Source organism: Bos mutus, chromosome 5, assembly GCF_027580195.1.
Source record: "Bos mutus isolate GX-2022 chromosome 5, NWIPB_WYAK_1.1, whole genome shotgun sequence".
NCBI classification, from domain to species: Eukaryota; Metazoa; Chordata; class Mammalia; order Artiodactyla; family Bovidae; genus Bos; species Bos mutus.
In genome coordinates this window covers 32,569,398-32,592,698 of record NC_091621.1, presented here as the reverse complement: position 1 = coordinate 32,592,698, position 23,301 = coordinate 32,569,398, and the positions used below count along the sequence as shown (strand labels likewise).

The 23,301-nt window shown below is 35.6% G+C and overlaps 1 protein-coding gene across 1 annotated transcript in view; it reads right to left on the bottom strand.

The window, feature by feature from the left end:
- The window catches only part of CNTN1 (contactin 1), a 430,610-nt gene that overhangs the window by 68,641 nt on the left and 338,668 nt on the right, over positions 1-23,301 (bottom strand). Inside the window, exons 17-20 of the mRNA XM_005896820.3 lie at positions 18,725-18,874; positions 7,240-7,310; positions 4,217-4,451; positions 1,495-1,598 (exon numbers count right to left, since the gene is read on the bottom strand). Coding sequence (XP_005896882.1) covers positions 1,495-1,598; positions 4,217-4,451; positions 7,240-7,310; positions 18,725-18,874 — 560 coding nt within the window. The remainder of the gene's footprint in view (positions 1-1,494; positions 1,599-4,216; positions 4,452-7,239; positions 7,311-18,724; positions 18,875-23,301) is intronic.

Here is a 23,301-nt window from a genome sequence, read left to right as displayed (position 1 = left end):
ATTCTCCAGGCAAGAACACTGGAGTGGGTTGCCATTTCCTTCTCCAATGCATGCAAGTGAAAAGTGAAAGTGAAGTCGCTCAGTCGTGTCTGACTCTTAGCGACCCCACGGACTGCAGCCCACCAGGCTCCTCCATCCATGGAATTTTCCAGGCAAGAGTACTGGAGTGGGGTGCCATTGCCTTCTCTGAAATGGAAGTTTAATATGTTATGAATATTGGATCTTCACAGTCCACTTCTATAACTCCACAGTCTTGATGATAACTTCAGCTAAATGTTTGCAAGAATAATCTGAAAACATTTTGACATCTAACTACCCCAATTATAACACATGATACCAAGAAAAATCTTCCTGTTAGGTTGTGTGTTTGCAACTTAAAACCTTAGGCTGCTCCTGTGGTTACATGGTCTTGAGAAAGTTAGATTGCAGCATTTTATTTGACCAAAATTTAGTATTTCTATCAGTACTCAGTGAATATTTCATTTATGCCTATGATATGCCCACTATTCTTGACACAGAGCAAAAGAGACAAAATGCTACCCTCATGAAATGAATATTCCACTGATGTATGATAAAGCACAAGAACTGAGGGCAAGTTGACTGGGTGGGCAGCTCACCAGCCACAGCTTCAGAAGGTCAGTTACTGTCCACTCACTGAATAAAATAAAGGGAGTCTGTGATTTGGCATAAATCATAGCACTTGGAATCAGGACATCTGAATTTTAGGCAGTCTCTGACATTTTCCCTTGGTGCTAAGACAAGTCATTGAAACACTTTGACATCCATTTGCTCATTGGTAAAGGTAGGATGATGTCAGTTCTTAATTTTCAGTCTTTGTGCTATGAGATGACTTCAGTTTTCCTACACAATTGAGTCTAAATTTCATAATAAAGATCCCAACTGAACTAGCTTTAATATCCCAGGTCTTATTTCCTTTGACTAAAACAAGTCCTCCCCTTTCCTGCTGGCTAATTCCTACTACTCTTTTAAGACTTATTTCAAAGGAAGTTACCTTTGACATATTTTGAGTTTGCCAATTTTCTGCCTTCATATATAATATAATGGGATATATATTTAGTATATTTAGAAGTGTTTCTTTAGGAGGGTCTTTTGGAAGTAGAACTACTGAGTCAAATATGATAAACATTTTAAATTACCAAAATGATTTCCCCAAAACTTGAGATTCACCAGATGTGATGAGAACATTTGTTTCAAAAGATCATGTTTAAGCCTTAGTTTTATTACTTTAGTTTTTATTTTGGTCAATTGTTTACTTACACATAGGACTCTACATCTCTCATAGATAAGTTGGTTGGAAATCTCCACTTTACTCATGATAATTAATTAATAAATATCCAACATATGGAACACAGAAAATATAGTGTTGTCACATAAACCAGAAGGATGCAGCACATTGAAAGATGCAACATATTTGAAAACATATGCTGATAATTATGAGTAGATGTATTTCGGTTTGATAAAAATTGAACTCACCTGATAGCTTTCTACTATTTTTTCTACAACATGCTCCCAATGAACAGATATCTCAGAAGATGATAAGACTTTTACTCCTACTGCTGTTGGGGCTTCACTGGGAGCTGAAATTTGATGAGAACAATGCATTCTTACATATTCTTATATTAAGAAACTCAAATAGCACCATTTGCTGTATGAATGGATGAAACTATATTAGTATTTAAAATAGTTTTAATATTTCCAAAATAAATAGTTCAAAAATTTTATTATTTATTTCTCTATTTTTATTTATGTCATGGCTATCAGTAATACACACACACATTCATATATATGAATGTTAATATAGAGACACATATGCATACATATGTACACACACACTTTTACAAAATACGGAAATCCATAAGAATTTCTCTGATGTCCTTGAGCAAGAACAATACTAATATTTTATATTTCTTTTAATTAACTTGTTTATGAAAGCTTGTGAATGCAAATCAAAATTTATTATTAATATGTTCAACTTATCAACTCTATATATACTATTAAAATTAGGAAATTAGGTATTTCTTACAGAAAATTATTCATTAACAATTAATTTTCAACTTTCTCATGCTATTTGTATGAGCTAAAGATACACAGCAATACTTTCCTCTTTTTCTTTTACGTTTAAGCTACGTTTTTTTTTTTTAAGATCATTTGAAACAAGTTGTGACATTCACTGCTTCTTGGGCTCAGGAAAGCTTTTATAAGTCTAATCTTCCAATTGGGCATCAAGTCAAATATGTATCAAAAAGGCCTCTGTTCAGTGAAAAAAAAATACTCTATATCCCTTACAAAAATTACACAAAGAAACTAAGGAAATCTTAAGCAGGAATGATCAGGAGTAATCAATTTTTATTGTCTTTTCTTAACAAGACAAAATACTCTTTTATGCTGAAGTGTCCTGCATGTGAACACTGTTGTCTTTCCAAAACAAGGTAAATGTGTGGTACTATGATTGATTTCTTAGCAGTAAAAGAGAAAATGAACGTTTATACAAGTTTCAGCACATGCAGGTTTTATGAGGCTTATGAAACATTTAGGAAAGAAATGTAATTAAATACAGATGGCCATAACTAAAGACATGACAAGCATGACCTTTACCTGATTACTTTAGCATCAAATAAAACATTAAGAATGATACTAGGTGAGAAGATGACTTGTAAAATATTTTATATTTTCATTTTCTCTGTGAGTTGTACATATGTCATTCAAACTATTAAGATTGAGTCAAGTTATAATATTTCTTCAAATTAGAGCGAGTTTTGAAAATGTAAAATTCATTACCGAGGATTAAAAAGTCCAGAATTGATTATAAATTTAGAAATTTCTACTTGTTTTTCTATGTGTTTATCTTTCAAAAAGAGTGTGTGTACATAGATACGTATATAATATAGTTGTTTATGTTTGTATTGGAAGTAAAGATCATGGAATGATTTGAATATATACATTTTTAACAAATATGAAAGCTAACAAATCTATGACTATAGAGCATAAACTTTAAGTGATAGCTAAATGTTTCTTGTGGACCAAACATAACGTAAATTGGGTAAACTAACAAATAGTGCTTTTTCTCTAAGAAATCATAAGAATATTTCACATAGCTTTAAGTTTTAAAACCCTTCCATTGTTGCTTGTCACACATGTGCAAAATGAAACTTATCCAAGCACAAATGTGTTAGGTCAGAAAGCAATGAAAATTTCTACTTTCTCTTTTAGTTATTAATTATTTACCTAATGCACACGAGTAGAAGGTATAATAAGGAAGTATTATCTTTTCAAATAGGAAAATAAATAATAAAAATGTAGTAACTTAAATAGGAAATCAGAGAAATTAGTGTAATTACATTTAAAATTATGTATCATTTATCATAGATATATAAAGTTCTTTAGGAACATGATTGGTTCAATTAAACTTTCTAGAAAAACAGAGAACCAGTATCGGTAATTTTATCCCTTTCATACATATTTTTATTTTCAAGAAAAAAACTTACATTGGCCTTCTGACCCCTTTTTCATAGAATTATGCCTAAATTCCCTTTAATAAAATTCCAGGATGCTACTGTTGATAAAGAATCTGCCTGCAACGCTGGAGACCCTGGTTCAATCCCTGGGTAGGGAAGATCTCCTGGAGAAGGGAATGACAACCCACTCCAGTATTCTTGCCCGGAGAATTCCATGGACAGATGAGTCTGATGGGCTACAGTCTGTGGAGTCGCAAAGAGTTGGACACAATTGAGTGACTAACACTAACACTAACACTAATGAACATGCTACTGTAATGACAAAAAAAAGTTACATAAATGCTACATTACACATTTTTGAGTTAAATGGAGAAATTTTATCAAAAATTATATTATTAATTAAATATTATTAGTATTATTAAAGAGTTGGTAAACTAGTGAATTTTATGAATGAACAGGCACACTGAGGTTCTCAAATCTAGAGATTTTCTGACTGCAAAATTATAATTAAGAGATCAGGAATAGGGTCTAAGCCAACGATTTTAGTGGCGATTTACTAGCTACCATAAACACAATCTAAAGGATGAAAAAGATTTTGGCAACATTCTTGTCATTTAGATAAAGAGACTGACATGCTGATTTGGCTCAAAATAATACTGAAAAGACTGCAAACAAAATGCCTACTAGAGAATCAGATTTTTCATCCCTCATCATGTCAGTGGGGCCTTTCTTTCACCTACCGTCTTGTGCGGAGTGGATGACAGCTGTGAGACTGTAGGGTCCGTCTCCTTTGTTGTTGAAAGCTTTGACTTTGACTTGAAATGCAGTGGAAGGGCGCATGGTCTCGTCTTTATGGACATAGCGGCCAGTATCTGGATTAGTAACTGTCACTTTTTTCCATTCTTCCCCATCAAATGGCTTAAATGCCACTATGTAACCAAAATTGTTGCCGTAATGGTATTCTCTTGACAAAGGCTAAATAGAAATTGAAATGTTAAACAGGTTTAAGCAATACAGGTAACGGAGAAAATCATATGCAAACAAAAATGCTACACATGGAAGCAGGCTTTCTGTAAAAACATTTTTATTTCTTAAGTGAGAGCTGCCTACAAAAATTCGGCACAAACGAGCTGCAACACGTGAGACTTCATTTACCAAGTTCACTATTTCTGAAACACTCTGGGGGAGGGGTACCTCTCACTCTGGGTCTTTTTACTTTCAGTTTCTTCCTTCAAGGGTGCTTTCCCTGAGTCAAAAGACCCTTTCCTCACATTCTGAAGGCTAAAAAACTACTTGGTGCTTTCCCTGGCCACAGGATCTGCCATTTTAAGATTCTTTGTGCAATAATCCATATAAAACATCCCCAGTTATTTTTCCTTCTTTAACACTATTATGATCTACACTATATATTTACTTATTGTCTACTTTATTCTTTCTTGCCTAGTAGAATGTAAGTTTCATGAGAACAGGGTTATTGACAGTTTCATTTACCTCTTTATCTCTAAAACCTAAACAAAGTCTCAAGTAGTATTTATTCAGTGGATAAGTTAATGAATTTCTTTAGAGTTGAAAGACTATAATAAGAAAGTTAACTATACACTGGAATATCTGTACTGCTACCGAACAGTAGAAACTGGTCACAGAAAAAGAAAGAAGGAGAAAGGAGAAAAAGATAGCATTGCCTCCATCTGCAGGTGACTGGCTAGGCACCCTGTCTGACTCTAATACTGAAGAAAGACCTCTGTTTTACATTTTCTTAGAGCTATTATTGGATTTCTCTGGTGGCTCAGACAGTAAAGCATCTGTCTACAATTTGGGAGACCTGGGTTCGATCCCTGGGTCAGGAAGATCCCCTGGAGAAGGAAATGGCAATCCACTTCAGTACTATTGCCTGGAAAATCCCATGGACAGAGGAGCCTGGTAGGCTAGGCTCCATGGGGTCACAAAGAACCGGACACGACTGAGTGACTTCTTACATGTCAATTACTCAATAAAGATGTCCATGTCAGCCCTAAATTCTGACTTAAATTCTACTGAGTATTCATCATTTAATCTTTTTTAGTCATTATGTATTTGCTTTTTACACAGAAATATCACAGTTAAAGTGTCTTGAGGGGAAACCTTTAACTAAGTACAACATAGTAGCTCGAATATCCTTATGTTAAACAGGGATGCATGTAAATGTACAAAGTTCAAAGGAAGAAGAAGTTGCTCTTGGTTGCACAATATAGAAACTGTAAAGCATGATCACAAGGAGGTACATAATATAATTTTACATTATTAACACAATAGCCTAACATTTCCACCAGACTTTAAACATTTCTTTTTCTTATTGATAGTTCTATACTTAATTTTTGCAATTTAGTATATCAGAATTGGGCTTCCCTGGTGGCTCAGATGGTAAAGAATCTGCCTGAAATGTGAGAGAGACCCAGGTTCAATCCCTGGGTTGGGAAGATCCCCTGGAGAAGTGAATGGTAACCTATTCCAGTATTCTTGCCTGAAGAATTCCATGGACAGAGGAGTGTGGCAGGCCACAGTTCATGGTATCTCAAAGAGTCAGACATGACTGCGCGGCTAACATATCAGAATTAGCTATGAAGCTTTCAGAATGTAGTGACTCTCTGGTCCTGTTCTCAGAGACTTGATTTCAAATTTATGGTAAATGAGTTCCAATCTGAATGTTTTGACAAGCTTCTCCTCTTATTGTGAGGCAGATATCTACACATGTTGAGAAAATAAAACCTAAAGAAGTAAAATGTTCAAATTTTCTAATATCTTCACTTTTTGTGTATCACACTGTCACTAAAACTGCCAAATCATTTGAGATTCAAATGAAGAAGAGGCGATTTTTTCCTGAATCCTACTTTAATATAAGATGTAATGACAAGTATAAAATATGACTATACAATACAGAGTGAAGTCAACTTTGGCTAAATATCCACTTATTGTAAAAATTAATTTGACACATGTAAAGAATAAAACGTGTTCGTTATTTCTGTAGTTTTCGGAATTTTTTGGAGTCTTAGTTGTGTTCTTTGACCATCAGCAGAGATTTAATGGATACATAGAGCTATATAAAGCATGTTAGCTACATAAATGCCAGATGTCTAATTCAGACACATTTATGTTATCAAAATTTTCCTCATCCCGATACCTCTGTCACTTCAAAAATCCAACTAGGATACATTATTTTCCAAACATTATAATCTCTGATACAGAGCTCCCTTTGGGTTATAAAATTTTAATAAAATGTTTTGGATACCTTAATAACAAGTCATTTGTGGGGACTTCTAAGACTGACCTATAGTGATAAATTACACGTGCTGATGAAAGTAAGTTTCAAGTCAGAAAGCAAGGGCCAATTTAAAAACAGATGCTGATACAAAAGATTTTTTAACTGAATCTTTGAAATTTTGAAAGTCCAGAGCAAAAATTATGAATTGCAATTGGGTTACCAGGCCACAGTGAGTACAGAGTACATTCGTCTCTGGAATGAAAGAATTGAATGTTTATTTAATCTTTTAGGCCTAGGCCTATAGATACTATAGCATCAATAACTTATTTTTGCATAAGAATGGCACACTAAGCCATAGTAAATTAGGCAAAATCTGGCATGCATTAGAGAAAAAAATTAATTTTAGTAATTTATTCTTATCTGTTTTTGAGGCATTGTCTTTTATTTTATTTCAGGAAACAAAATGGGTTTGAGATTAAGTGTAGGTAAAGCAACAAATTACATGTGCAACTTCTTAACACTTACCGCCCATGTTATGGTCAGTTCTCTGTTGCTTCCACCTCCACCTCCTACATCTGAAGGAGCCACATTAGGTGCTGAAACAAACAAATAAAACCACAAAAGAGAGCCCATGTAATTTTTTCTGATGTTAGATTTCTTATTCACTTAGAAACCATACACATTTTTTTTCCTTTTACTAGAAAAGACAAGCTGCACACGATACACTCAATTATAATGACAATGCCCCAGATTTGCTATAATAATCTGATTTTCTGCCAAGATAAAAATTAATTCAGTGCTACATGAAATGTGCTGGATTCCTTCATTAAAAGGTAGTGAAGCAAATTTGCCTTCCCTTTTTAAATTTTTTCTGTGTCCTTTCATTTAATATGACTTTGAAAGACTGGACTCATTTTGTTGGGAAAATATTTCACAGCTCTTGTTTTGAACTCTATAAACTTCTAACAACATACTGTTGGGTTAGTTTCATGCCTCAGTCTACAAATAACTGTTAAGAAATGGAACATGCACATTAACATAGGATTGTACTTCCCAAAGATATTTGGAGACATTACAAATCTAATACTGTTTTTGTGTTCTCATTTTCAATGCCTAAATCTCTTCGAGAACCCTGTCCTGTCAGGGTTCTTCTCCCTTACTTCTATCTTTTTATAACATCATTCAATTTTTCAGTCTCTACTGTAGTGACTATCCTTTGTAACCTCTCAGCCTTAAAAATCATCCTATAATACTGCTTTACACTTAACCTCCAAGCCATCTCACCCTTTCCTGTCACTGAGGTGCAAAGAAGAACTGATACATGATTATTTTTGTACTTCACTCTATAATCACTTTTTAATGATGCATAATCTGTTTTCTATGTCTTCATATTACTGAAATCACTCTCTCAAAAATCACAAAATTGCTTTTAACTACCAAGTCCAATGGCTTCTTTGTTTTTCTCCAAGTTATTCTCTCTCCTTGGAAGTCCTTCAGGATGTGTGCTATATATTATTAGATTTGTAGGTGGCTCACTGGTAAAGAATCTGCCTACAATGCAGAAGATGTAGATTCAATCCCTAGGTTGGGAAGATCCCCTGGAGAAGGAAATGGCAACCCACTTCAGTATTTTTGTCTGGGAAATCTCATGGACAAAATGAATGTGCTGGTTTACTTCAGCAAAAGATAGTGAAGCAGATTTGCCTTCCCATGTTTTATTTATTTGAAAACCTATAGTCCATAGATTACAAAACAGTTGAACATGACTAAAAAATAAGATTAAATACTGTCTTATTGTAGGCTACATCTTATTGGATTTGCATCTAATTGGAGTTGTACAGATAAATATTAAAGCAGTTTATTCCTGTACTTCAAGCCCTTGGAGACCAGCTACCCAACTACATGGAAGAAGACTGTGTCTTTACTGAGAACACACATTTTCCCACACAACTGCTATGACTCAGTCTGAGATATTATTCCCAGTTCTCTTAACATTTTAAAGAACAGATGAAATGTCATTTCTTCCTTGACTTTCCAAACAGTCCTCTCAAAAGGAAACAGCAACACCTTGGAGAGAGTATTTATTTACAGATCCTAATGTAACTGTGATTCTCAAATACTTCAAAATTTCCTCTATGTTAGTCATGAAAATTCTTTGCTGAACTATGTATAGTAATTATACAGAAACAAACAAAATGGAAGCTATTTTTTTATATCTATAAAATTATATGGTTTACTTTCCAGATTAAGAAATTAATGTGAAGTTTGAGAGATTTTTTTATTCAACTGTCACCACATGAGAGTTAGAAATTAAATTTAGTGCATGGGGGTGTTAAAAGTTAATTTACTTGTAGCACTTTAGATGAAATACATATTAAAGGAGTCCTCAGGCCTAGAAAAGAAGATAACCTCAAGGGCCCTTGCTGAACCATCTGACTTCCGGGATGGCAAAACTAAACTTTAAGTCCCACCCTGATACTCAGGGCAGACTGCATCAGCCTGGGACCCACCATCCGCTGCCCGGAACCCCGCCCGCCCCGCCGCCCCTGTTTATCAGCAGACTGCCATCTCAGCTAAAGATTACCCAGAACGCCCCGCCTGACTAAATCTTCCCGAATCACTTCTGCAAAACCTCCCCTTAAATATGAAGCCTCCCTAGTCCCGCACGGCTCAACCTGGTCGTTAGACGGACTATCGTCCCTCCTTGCCTGAATAAAGGTAATCTGTCTCCATTAAGGTCATCTTCCTTTCTTCATTGCCTCGTCTGAACTATACCTTACACATATTGAAGGCTGAAACATTAGAATACTTTTGGAAATTCTTTAAACTCCGTAACTCATGTTCTGAAGCCCAAACTCTACGTGCTATAGAGAAACAAAAAGCATGTTGTCTTGCAATGAATGAATAAATCAAATTTTGTGTGTTTAAGTATAAATATTGTGGTGACTGGCAAATAGTTTCAAAAGTAACTCCAGAATAATTTATTATACTGAAATTTGTTGAATCAGGTATTGCCTTCATCAGGGCAAGTATTATTTGCCAAAGCATTTCACTATAATCCATTTTATTATAATCAATATGAACCTTTCTTATTTAGAAAAGATCTAAAAATAGAGTCTGCTTATGTTATAGTGAATGTTTTTCCCATTTCATAACACTTATTTTAAAGATAATTTTGCTCTTCAAAGATCACCTATCGAGTTCAATATGCTGAAAACAAGACAAAGAAACACTCAGAAATAAAGGTAGCTGTATCTCTTAATAGAGTGTCATATACATTACTTGGAATAATAATTGATTTAATTTCCTTTGAGCTTTGAATGTTCAGTTGTAAATTTAGCAGCTAAGGGACTTTTTTTTCACAAGGGAATTGGACATATAACCTACACATCTGACATGAATCTGAGCAACTAGTTCTGTGTTTGTATTTAGTCCTGCAGAAACAGGAGGACTTGGCCAAATAGTGATTCTGTTCAAGGAAGTAAATTACCCTGAGCACAAGGAAGTTTATTTAACTTTAGGCTCCAGGGCATTTAACAGTGAACAAACTAGGCATTCTCTTAATGATAAATCATTAAAAATAATTTTAATAAATATTTTGTAAAAATATAAAGTTCTTGAATTAATCACAAATAAACAATGAAAGGTAATGAGGTTTTTTAATTCACGCTTTTGCCATGATTTCAGTCTAACAGGGATTCTTTGTTGATGTTTATAGGATGGCTTTGAATTTTAGTTGTAGATCTAGAAAATATTTAAAAAGAAAATCAAGCCAATACCCTGATTCATCTTTCCTATGTTATGAAACTAATGCTGTCAATTTTACTTTTAGATTTAGCACTTAAATAATTTGCATAGAAGTACCTTTGGGGACTTTAGCATTTTATTTAACAATATGCAAATCACCTTGGGACACAATTCTAAATTATAAAAATCATGGAGTAGAGGCTCTTGACAGAATATATTGATTATTCAGTTCTTGTTAATTATTGCTTTAATTTAAATAGCTATTTTTACAGAGATAAAGTTACCATGGATGTATTGGGTTGATCAAAAAAGATCATTTGGGTTTTTCCATAATATCATCCAGAAAAACTTGAATAAACTTCCTGGCTAACCCAATAGCTTCTTATTTTAATTTGCATCAGAATTTCTTTGTGATTTAAAACAAATTTTTTAGTAAGAAATTCAAAATAGCAAGTAATACTCTAGAGTCTAGATAAACAAAGCGATTAAAGTCTTACATCTGCTTTTATTCTATCTGTAAATATGTTTTCTTTCTGAAGAGATTAATAAAATTAATAAAGTCAAAAAATTAATAAAATCAAATGAACTGCATGTTTGGATATTCAAATGAGTTGCCCATAACCCATGATCTACTGTTCTGATGGTGGAGCATATTGTTAACAATTTTAATGCATCTACCATGTTAAATTGATGCTCTTTGCAGGTGAGGACGATCCCTTGGGGCAGGGCATGGTGACCCACTCCAGTATTCTTGTCTGGAGAATCCCATGACAGAGAAGCCTGGCAGGCTATGGTCCATAGCGTTGCAAAGAGTCTGACAAAACTGAAGCAATCTAGCACACACGCATCAGATAAAAGAGATATAGGGTCTGAGATAGTTCACAAATATATTAATGTCTTTAGGGCTTATCAGGCCAAATTTGTTGTTTGCTTATTAATCTAAATTTTGCTGTCAAACAGGAAATTTAAAAGCATGTGACAGAGTAAATTTGTTAATTTCTCAGTGGAATGTTAGTCTAAAAACAAGTAATCTGGGGAAAGTTCAGATGGGCAGAAAAGAATGCTATGAACTGAAATAATCATAATAAATAGTAAATTTATTATTAATATAAAGAACTCAGACCAATTATGGATATTTCATTTAAGTGAAAGAATGAACACTTCCCAAGTTTATCTCACTGTATTAAAAACAAAAGCATCTAATGCATATTTTAACTTTATTTTGAACAAAACAAATTGCATTTATTAATGGATTTGTATAAATTTTATTTTTTTTCTAAATTTTAATATACAATTATCACTATAGCTTTGATCACTACTTTTCTTTTCATTATCCTCTATTCACTTACAATTTCCAGAACCATCTTCTTTTCCTTCTTGTTCCTCTCTTTTCCTACAAATAATTTTAAGTACCAGATATAGATACTATGCTGTGATAAGCACTAAAGTTACAATATGAATAAAATCTGATTTCAGTCCTGAAGATGCTAATATAGTACAAGCTAAATATGTACAACTAGTTTTAACTCATATGTTAAATATCTACAATGTATTAAAAAATCCCCAGTAACAGTTTGCTGGATGAATGTATGAAGTGAAAGTCGCTCAGTCGTGTCCGACTCTGTGTGACCCCATGGACTGTATAGTCCATGGAATTCTCCAGACCAGAATACTGGAGTGAGTAGCCTTTTCCTTCTCCAGGGGATCTTCCCAACCCAGGGATCCAACCCAGGTCTCCCACATTGCAGGTGGATTCTTAACCAGCTGAGCCACAAGGAAAGCCCAAGAATACTGGAGTGGGTAGCCTATCCTTTCTACAACTGGGGTCTCCTGAACTGCAGACAGATTCTTTACCAACTGAGGTATGAGGGAAGGACCAGATGAAAGTATGAATGAATGTAAGAAAGCCCAGTGTATTAAGACTCATCTAGAACTTCGAAAGGATTTTTATGTATCACACCTAACTGGATACTCAGGTTAGCACTTTTAAAACAAGATTTTTCTATTGTATTATTAGTGACAGCTACTGAATTTAATATAGCATCTTACTGGCTATTAAATATGTTCTTGATACCATTCTTCTCCTTTATCAAACATATCTAAAAAATAAAAGTGTATGAAAGAGCAGAAGAGCTTCATTGGACATGAAATTAAAGTTTTAAACAAGGTATGAAAGTGTTGATTCCAGTGTTATAGTATTTTTTCCTTCTTAGTTGTATCTGGTAAATAAATGGCAAAAGCTTTCAAAGCAAACCTGAGTATACCCTTTTAGGATACTGACTTGCCAACTGTACCTGCAGAGCTATTAGCCATAAGGGTTTGGTCTTACAAAGACACATCACTTTGAAGGATGCTTTTGTTATCTCTCATTTACAGTCAAAATTAAATGGGTTACAAACACATCTTCTAATTCTTCATTTGGGACCATCCATTTTATAATGCACTTGTCTGAAACCAAAGAATATACCCAACTGTGCCTTGCGATCTTAACATTAAGTAATTGGACAGATAAGGGTGTATGCTGCACTAGATAATGTCCTGTCTTTCAGTCAGCATAATGAGCCACACAGTACCCTTCCCATCAAATGGAAACTAGCCTTTATCTCATATAACAAATGTTGGCATCTCTTAGAGACTTGATATAATGGTACATGACAAGACAAATAACCCCGTGTTTCAGAAAGTATTGTTTTGTAAGGATAAAAAATATAAATGTCCAATTTTATGAATACTCAATTTTTCAAAAACAAGATGAAAGAAAAAACAGAACTTAAAGAGAAAGTCTGTTGAATTTTATTGTATTAAATATATAGACATATTCTTGTAAGATTATATGATCCTCTACTATGTTTAGAAAAATGGAAACATTGCCAAATGTGGTGATTTATTACAGAGTAGATAATATTTTCTTATAAGCATATTAAAGCATAAAATGAGCATTGAGAACATAATAAAAATTTGATTCAGCAAATATTATGTACTTGAAAGTACTAACTTTGCTTTCCTTACATGTTTCTAATCATTATAAGATTTCATAAGGAAAATAATTTCCACTTAGAGATGAGAAAATTGAGGTTTAGGGAGTTTGAGTAATGTGCCTCTAATTACAGAGATTTTAAATGATGGAACCAATATTCTACTAAAGGATCAATGTCCCAGAGCTTTAATACTGCACATTGTTCTTGTAGGAAGTTGTTTAGGACCAAAGCTTTTATTATTACAAAGCCCTTAATTTGAATTCCAGCTCTGCTTCACATTAACTGAATGAGATATTGACTTCCTTGTCTGTAAATCAGAAATAATAATACAAGTGAATAAAGTTATTGTGGGAATTAAATGGAGCAATGAAAGTAGAGAGTTTAGCACTCTGAGATAACACACAGAAAGTACCTAAATGATAGTAGGCATAAACGTTGATTAATAAAGGATCTAAAATATTTTCTTACGAAAGGTTAACAAATGTATTACAGAGTATAGGCTTTATTTTTTCACAATTGAAAGGAATGCATCGTTTCACTATATCACTATAGAGTCATATCTTGCATTCGAATAAGACTGTTACTACTTCATGTGTTTGTTTTGTGTTTGAAGGCTTTTAAGAGAAGTTGTTTTCCTAGCACACTAGAGAGAGAATTAAGTCCTTAACAAAATACATTTCAGCAAACATAATGTTAGAGGTGATACTTAATGAAGGTGATGCCAAAAGTTATTGGTTGAAAGTAATAACCTTACCAAAATTTTAGGTTTGATATCAGTCTGAAACAAATTGTTCCCAGCATTTCTAAAGATAAGAAAACATTAAGGTTGGAAAGTCTTCAGAGTTACATGAAAACTCCTGGCAAAATGGACATAAAAAGTATTCTAGTCTTCTAAATATGATATTAAATATAAATTATATTCAGAGATTCACATATGAAAGAGTTAGATTAAATCTTTCTTTCTGAACATTTTTATTGTTGCTCTTAAAAACATATTTCATTTAATTGATTGTACACTGAGATTAAAAAATAAAAAATCTAAATTCTTATGATAATTCTGACCAAATGATCAACCAAAGTATACTAAAGCAATAAGTTTTGAAATAAATAATTTTTTGGTAACAAAATTTCTCAGAAGGAAAAGGGAGGGTCTACTAACATCGTCAGTGCCAGAGAAAATATCTTCCCTCCCCATGAACAATGTTATTTTTGGATTAGAATTAATTCACATTTTGCTGGTCAATATAGGACAGAAAATTAATCAAGCTCCATGAAATTAAAAAAAAAAAAAGCTGATATCTGAGGTAAATCTGTTATAATTTTTAACTGAAATTGGTTTATTTTGACTGACTTAATCATTTGATATTTTTGCAATTTTATTTAGAAAATGAATACTTGTTGAAGCAAGTACATGATCTCTCAGCATGAATTATGTGGTTTAAACAACCAGTCAGATAATGTCCCAGTTCCTTTTTATTTTTGATTTTTAAGAAGGGACAACTGTGTTCAGTTCATCACATAGAAGGTTCTATTACAAACATAGGAGGCTTTAATAATAAAAAGCAAACTCAAGGGTCCTGGCTATCTGGTATCTGCATTCTCTAAAGCTGCAATTTATATTATCTCTGTATCCTAATGAGATTTATGTGAGGTAGAGTAAAAGAAACAATTGTGTTCATCTCACAGGTGGATATATGAAGGCAAATAAAAAATGGTATTTAAGTCATATATTTTTGTAATTGAGAATGAAATGTGAATTTCTACTAGAACACTAATAAAGTTTCATATAAATGACTGTGCTTTTAAAACCTGCTTGAAAAACCACCTTTAAGAGAGAAAGTTGAATGCATCAGGTCTGGATTTGAATTCTGAATATTGAATATAGTTATATCAACCTAGGCAAACTATCTAGTGTCTCTGAGTTTACTGCTTATTAATGAGTATTGGATTATAATACCTTCCATTAAAACTATTAAAAAACTAAGATCATGGCATTTGGCCCCATTACTTCATGGCAAATAGAAGGGAAAAGGTGGAAGCAATGACAGATTTCCTCTATTTTGGCTTTAAAATCATTGTGGCCAGTGACCACAGCCATGAAATCAGAAGACAATTGCTTCTTGGCAGGAAAGGTACGACAGACCTAGACAGTGTGTTGAAAAGCAGATAAATCACTCTGCAGACACAAGTCAGTATAGTTAAGGCTATGGTCTTCCTAGTGGTCATGTAGGGTTGTGGAGAGCCGGACTGTAAAGAAGGCAGAGGGCCAAAGAATTGATGCCTTTGAACAGTGGTGCTAGAGAAGACTCCTGAGAGTTCCTTGGACAGCAAGATCAAACCAGTCAATCTTAAAGGAAATCAACCCTGAATATTCATTAGAAGGACTGATGCTGAAGCTGAAGCTTTTATTTTGGTCAACTGATGCAAACAGCTGCATCATTGGAAAAGTCCCTGCTTCTGGGAAAGCTTGAGGGCAGAAGGAAAAGAGGGCATCAGAGGATGAAATGGTTGAAGGCATCTCCTATCAAATGGACATGAAGTTGAGCAAATTCCAGGAGATAGTGAGGGACTGGGAAGCCTGGTGTGCTGCTGTCCATGGGGTTGCAAAGAGTCAGACCCAACTGGGCGACTGAACAATAACAACAATATAATCAGATCAGATCAGATCAGATCAGTCACTCAGTCGTGTCCGACTCTTTGCGACCCCATGAATCGCAGCACACCAGGCCTCCATGTCCATCACCAACTCCCAGAGCTCACTGAGACTCACGTCCATCGAGTCAGTGATGCCATCCAGCCATCTCATCCTCTGTCGTCCCCTTCTCCTGCCCCCAATCCCTCCCAGCATCAGAGTCTTTTCCAATGAGTCAACTCTTTACATGAGGTGGCCAAAGTACTGGAGTTTCAGCTTTAGCATCATTCCTTCCAAAGAAATCCCAGGGCTGATCTCCTTCAGAATGGACTGGTTGGATCTCCTTGCAGTCCAAGGGACTCTCAAGAGTCTTCTCCAACACCACACTGCAAAAGCATCAATTCTTTGGCGCTCAGCTTTCTTCACAGTCCAACTCTCACATCCATACATGACCACAGGAAAAACCATAGCCTTGACTAGACGAAACTTTGTTGGCAAGGTAATGTCTCTGCCTTTGAAGATGCTATCTAGGTTGGTCATAACTTTCCTTCCAAGGAGTAAGTGTCTTTTAATTTCATGGCTGCAGTCACCATCTGTAGTGATTTTGGAGCCCAGAAAAATAAAGTCTGACACTGTTTCCACTGTTTCCCCATATATCCCACAACTGCACAACTGCACTCATCTCACACATTAGTAAAGTAATGCTCAAAATTCTCCAAGCCAGGCTTCAGCAATATGTGAACCGTGAACTTCCTGATGTTCAAGCTGGTTTTAGAAAAGGCAGAGGAACCAGAAATCAAATTGCCAACATCCGCTGGATCATAGAAAAAGCAAGAGAGTTCCAGAAAAACATCTATTTCTGCTTTATTGACTATCCAAAGCCTTTGACTGTGTGGATCACAATAAACTGTGGACAATTCTGAAAGAGATGGGAATACCAGACCACCTGATCTGCTGCTTGAGAAATTTGTATGCAGGTCAGGAAGCAACAGTTAGAACTGGACATGGAACAACAGACTGGTTCCAAATAGGAAAAGGAGTACGTCAAGGCTGTATATTGTCACCCTGCTTATTTAACTTTTTGCAGAGTACATCATGAGAAACGCTGGACTGGAAGAAACACAAACTGGAATCAAGATTGCCGGGAGAAATATCAATAACCTCAGATATGCAGATGACACCACCCTTATGGCAGAAAGTGAAGAGGAACTAAAAAGCCTCTTGATGAAAGTGAAAGTGGAGAGTGAAAAAGTTGGCTTAAAGCTCAACATTCAGAAAACAATATAATACCTACCTCAAAATATTATTAGGAGAATTAACTGAAATATATGTGAAAATACTCAGCATAGATCAGTATTTTAGTGTTTCTATTCTTCTTTTATTATAGAATCATCTATTTTATCTGGTAAATTACATGAAGTTACATGAAACTTTAAGACAGAGTTTACTGATGGCAGTCTCCGTGAATAATTTAGCTTTAAAAACTACAGACAGTACAATTCATAATTATATTTAGAAGTTAGGCCAAGGGATTGATGTAGCCAGAAATGGATAAATGTTATTAAGATAACACAGCAGAATTTTAATGGTGTTCTGTCATCCATTTAAAATATTTTTCCCCAAATAAAGCACTGAAGTTTGGCAAGGCATAGTAAAAATAAACAAACTCAGAGAGTCTACAAAACATTTTCTTTTTCATAGACAAGGAATGATAAAGAAAAGTTATTATTAGAATCAGAACAATATTTTTGCCCAGAAATGCAAGGGAGAAGGAAAACAGAGTGGAATATTTCTTGTATGAACAATTATTAAAATGGAGTTGGTGTTCAGCATAAAAATTGGACCTAAATTGGAAGAATAGCTATGGTTGAGCTGAAAAGAGCACATTTAGAGTGGCACCTAATACTCAAAAGAACATATTATAACTATTTCTAAGGTGCTCTGACTCCCCAGGTGTACAGATCTGAGAGTGTCCTTCACTTTCTCTCCACAGCCTGCTCATCCTACTCTCCTGCTCATACTTCCATCCATGTGACCATTCAGTTATAAATGTCTCTGAAAGACAGAAAAAAATGTGAGCCTTCTAGATCAAGGGAACTGTCTACATGACTCTGCCTGGTTAAGAGTCACAATTTACATTAAAATTTATATTCTAAATGGGCTTCCCTGGTGGCTCAGATGGCAAAGAATCTGACAGCAATGTGGGAGACCCGGGTTTGATCCCTGGGTAGGGAAGACCCCCTGGAGAAGGGAATGGCAACCCACTCCAGTATTCTTACTTGGGGAATTCCATGGACAGAGGAGCCTGGTGGGCTACAGTCCATGGGGTCACAAACAGTCAGACATACTGAGAGACTAACACCTTCACTTATATTCTAAACGCCAAATTCATTTAAGTAGTGTCTAGAGGATCACAGACTTGCCTCTATTTACCTCTTTCCCATTAATTATGTAAAAATATTTTAAAGCTTTATATCTTCTCTTTTGATTTTTGACTTCTTGGCACATAATGTGCATACATGTGTGATATACATATATATATACATTTTTAATTACTTACTTCACAGCATTATTTCCAAATATGTTCAATTATGTATTAAAGTGTCACTGAATTTATAAAACTTTAAAATTTTAAAACGTTTTTTCTACATACCAGCGCCATCTGTTTTAATTTTGTTTGATGGTATACTGGGCTCTCCTATACCCAATGTATTGGTTGCTACCACACGAAATTCATATTCCATCCATGGGATTAAATCCACTGCTCTTGCTGCCTCCATGTTTCCTTCAATAATTGGGGGATCTAAATAAAACAAATATTAAATAGAGAATATTAGTTGAGTAATATCACTCTTATAATTCCCTATTTTTATTTTACTCTTTTGAGAAAATGGCACATATTCCACTAAGTCAAATATAAATAAAAACTAGGATGACAAAATGTTAATTACATTTAAAGAAGTAGGAAGAGAGGTCCTTAAGAAAATCTTAGACCCTAGAAAGACAGACACACATATGTATCATTTATTTAGTAAGTATAGGCCAGATGCACCAAGATTCTGCTCTTCTAACTGACTCCCAGTTCAGGTCTTTGCTGCTAGTCCACCGGCTACACTCTGAACACTGAGAATATGTATTCTGAAGACAGAATCCAGAAAAATTCTTGACCCGAGGGCATCATTCAGGAAGATAAAATTTTTCTGGACTCAAACTGATATAGTGTATAGGTAGCAAATGATTGATTAGTACAGTACCTATATGTTTATACCCTTTTGTTGTAAGCTTTTTAGATTTAAACCCAAATCATTTGGGGCAGTTATTAATGTTAAAATAATTCATTCAGATTTATTTAATATTCAGAATTTATGCTACTAGATATTAACAGGTAAATTATACCTTAGGGGTAAGATATGCTTCAAGATTGCTTATTTAGTTGAGGTATTAGAAAACATACAACCAAGGCAGGACCATACATTATTTTAAGTTCAGTTCAGTTTAGTTCAGTCGCTCAGTCGTGTCCGACTCTGCAACCCCATGAATTGTAGCACGCCAGGCCTCCCTGTCTATCACCAACTCCTGGAGTTCACTCAAATTCATGTCCATCGAGTTGGTGATGCCATCCAGCCATCTCATCCTCTGTCATCCCTTTCTCCTTTTGCCCCCAATCCCTCCCAGCATCAGAGTCTTTTCCAATGAGTCAACTCTTCGCATGAGGTGGCCAAAGTACTGGAGTTTCAGCTTTAGCATCATTCCTTCCAAAAAGAAATCCCAGGGCTGATCTCCTTTAGGATGGACTGGTTGGATCTCCTTGCAGTCCAAGGGACTCTCAAGAGTCTTCTCCAACACCACAGTTCAAAAGCATCAGTTCTTTGGCGCTCAGCTTTCTTCACAGTCCAACTCTCACATCCATTCATGACCACAGGAAAAACCATAGCCTTGACTAGATGGACCTTTGTTGGCAAAGTAATGTCTCTGCTTTTCAATATGCTGTCTAGGTTGGTCATAACTTTCCTTCCAAGAAGTAAGCATCTTTTAATTTCATGGCTGCAGTCACCATCTGCAGTGATTTTGGAGCCCCCCAAAATAAAGTCTGACACTGTTTCCACTGTTTCCCCATCTATTTCCCATGAAGTGATGGGACCAGATGCCATGATCTTCGTTTTCTGAATGTTGAGCTTTAAGCCAACTTTTTCACTCTCCACTTTCACTTTCATCAAAAGGCTTTTTAGTTCCTCTTCACTTTCTGCCATAAGGATGGTGTCATCTGAATAAGTTAGTTCTCCTAAAATATTTTTTAGGGCTTCCCTAAAAAATTCTTCAACGGTAAAGAATCTGCCTGTCAATATGGGTTCAAACCCTGGGTTGGGAAGATCCCCTGGAGAATGTAAAGGCAAACCACTCCAGTATTCTTGCCTGGGAAATCCCATAGATAGGAATTACTTATTTATCTATTTATGTATTAATCCAGGTAAGCAATAGTTCATTGGACATGGCTTAGCCACTAAACAACAACAAAATACTTTCACATGTCTTTAATAATCAATCTACACATACATATGCATATAAAACAGATGTACATCATTTATTTGAAAAATGTGTTCCCTTAGGCTTGCATATGACTCATTATCTTATTACTTAGGGAATTCCTAAATCTTTATGTAACACTGCAGACCATGAATACGTAGCTTTTTAAGATACTGTACCAACGGCCACCATAAATGCTGAGCATCACAGTGTCAGTTTCTACTTTTGGACAAATTCCTATACAGCTCAGCCTATCCCATGTGTCACATTGTCACATGCGGCAGAACTCTCCTAGACACTAATTTTACCATCCAATGTCTTATTTTGTTAAGGACTTGTTTTATATATTTGACATATTTTTGACATTCTGATGAAAACTTTGGCTTTGCTTTTGCCTGTTTTAATTCTGCCTCTTTATCTTCTATCTCCTCCACCACACTCTCACACCATATCCGAATCTGTTTGTCTTACTTCATATACATAAGAACAAATTTTAGGTAATTGGAAGAGGGAAGATGAAGTTTTGAATGTGCAGGACTCTTCACAGAGAAAGGGAAAACACAGGGCTCATTGTTATGACACTGGGTAGAGTCTTTCTTGGAGAAGGCGATGGCACCCCACTCTAGTACTTTTGCCTGGAGAATCCCATGGATGGAGGAGCCTGGTAGGCTGCAGTCCATGGGGTCGTGAAGAGTCGGACACGACTGAGCAACTTCACTTTCACTTTTCACTTGCATGCATTGGAGAAGGAAATGGCAACCCACTCCAGTGTTCTTGCCTGGAGAATCCCAGGGACGGGGAGCCTGGTGGGCTGCCATCCATGGGGTCGCACAGAGTCAGACATGACTGCAGTGATTTAACAACAGAGTCTTCCTCACTAGATGCCTTTTAATGATTTTGAGCTTCCATGATTTGAATGGTGATTGTCCCTCCCCTGCCAAAAGATATGTCTATGTTCAAATCACCAGAACCTTGAATGTGACTTTGTTTTGCAAAGAATTTATCAACCATTTTAATTTTAAGACTAAAACAAAGTTAAAAATCTTTAGCTAAAATCATCCTGGATTGTCTAGATGGATCCTAAATCCAATGACCAATGTTCTTATAAGAGAAACACAACAAGGAAACATAGAGAAGAGGAGGGCGAAATGTGAACACAAAGGCAAAAACCGAAGTGAAGCAGCCACATGCCAAGGAGTATTTAGAGCCTCTGGAAGCTGGGAAAGACAAGAAACGGGTTGTTCCTGAGATCCTTGGAGACAGTACAGCCCTGCCAACACCATGATTTTGTACTTCTGTTGTTGTAAACCACCAAATCTGTGGTAACATGTTACGACAGCTGCTGCTGCTAAGTCGCTTCAGTCATGTCTGACTCTGTGTGACCCCATAGACGGCAGCCCACCAGGCTCCTCCATCCCTGGGATTCTCCAGGTAAGAACACTGGAGTGGGTTTCCATTTCCTTCTCCATGCATGAAAGTGAAAAGTGAAAGTGAAGTCACTCAGTCGTGTCTGACTCTTAGCGACCCCATCCCACCCGGCTTCTCTGTCCATGGGATTTTCCAGGCAAGACTACTGGAGTGGGGTGCCATTGCCTTCACTGTTATGACAGCCCTAGGGAATTAATACCGAGATTTAGAGGCAGAGACTGATGGAAATATCTGTGAGTTTGTAAATCTGGAAAGTACAAGTTAAAAAGTATAACAGAAGGGTCAAGGAGGCAGTTGGATATTCTCCTCTGCTACTTATGCTGTGAAACCCCAGCCCCATTTAAATGTCTGAAGAATGGAAATGTTGAAACTGTTCTAAAGGGCCATTCTTGGCAAGGACATGGTGCTCTCAAGATGGTAAAACCTACACTGGGGCTTTTCCAAGCAGCTGGGCAGTCAACAGGTAGGGGCAGGTGAAGTCTGGCTCAGAACAGGAATACCCTGATGGATGTGCAGTAAAAACTGCAGCTGATAAACTGACTCCAAACATGCATGAAGGTCCAATACTAAAATAGCTCCAAACAAGTGGAAGCTCAGGAGTATGTCCTGAGTAGAAAGTCATACTTGACTACAGAAAATATTTGGAAGAATGGTGAGAGATAAAGAAAAATCAACTGGAGTCAATTTAGGGTAAGTTTTAGATTCCAGATGAAGATGTAAGATTTGTGACTAAATGAAGTCTGAGGTAAAGAAAGAAGAACAAGCAAAGAGCCTTGGAGTTACATTACAACCATGAGAGGATCAGGCCTCAGTGGGAAACCCTTGGCCCAGTGATGCAAATGACTTTCAAAACAGGAAATTGGAAGTGGATGTTAGGAAGATAGACTTTCAAGATGTACCTTATGAATAATTAAAGAAGGAATTTGATATCAATAAGCTAATAATATATCTACAAATATAGCTAAAGGTGTAAAAGCTCCTCTTTTTAAGAACAAAAAGCAGTTATGTTCATTCTTATTAATATACACTAACATCAGCACCTATGAGATGGTAAGTATCTAAAACAAAAAAGTTTTTGGCATATCTTTACAATACTCCCTGTATAAAACCATTTATATAAGTAATAGGGCTAATCTAGCAAAAATGACTAATACCAATTATTTTAGAAAAATGTATCTAGAATTAAATGTGGTTCTGTATCTGGCCTGCTTTCCTTCCCCAGAAGGGGTCAGGACTTTTGACTCATACCACATCACAAGAACAGGATTTAAAAGTTTG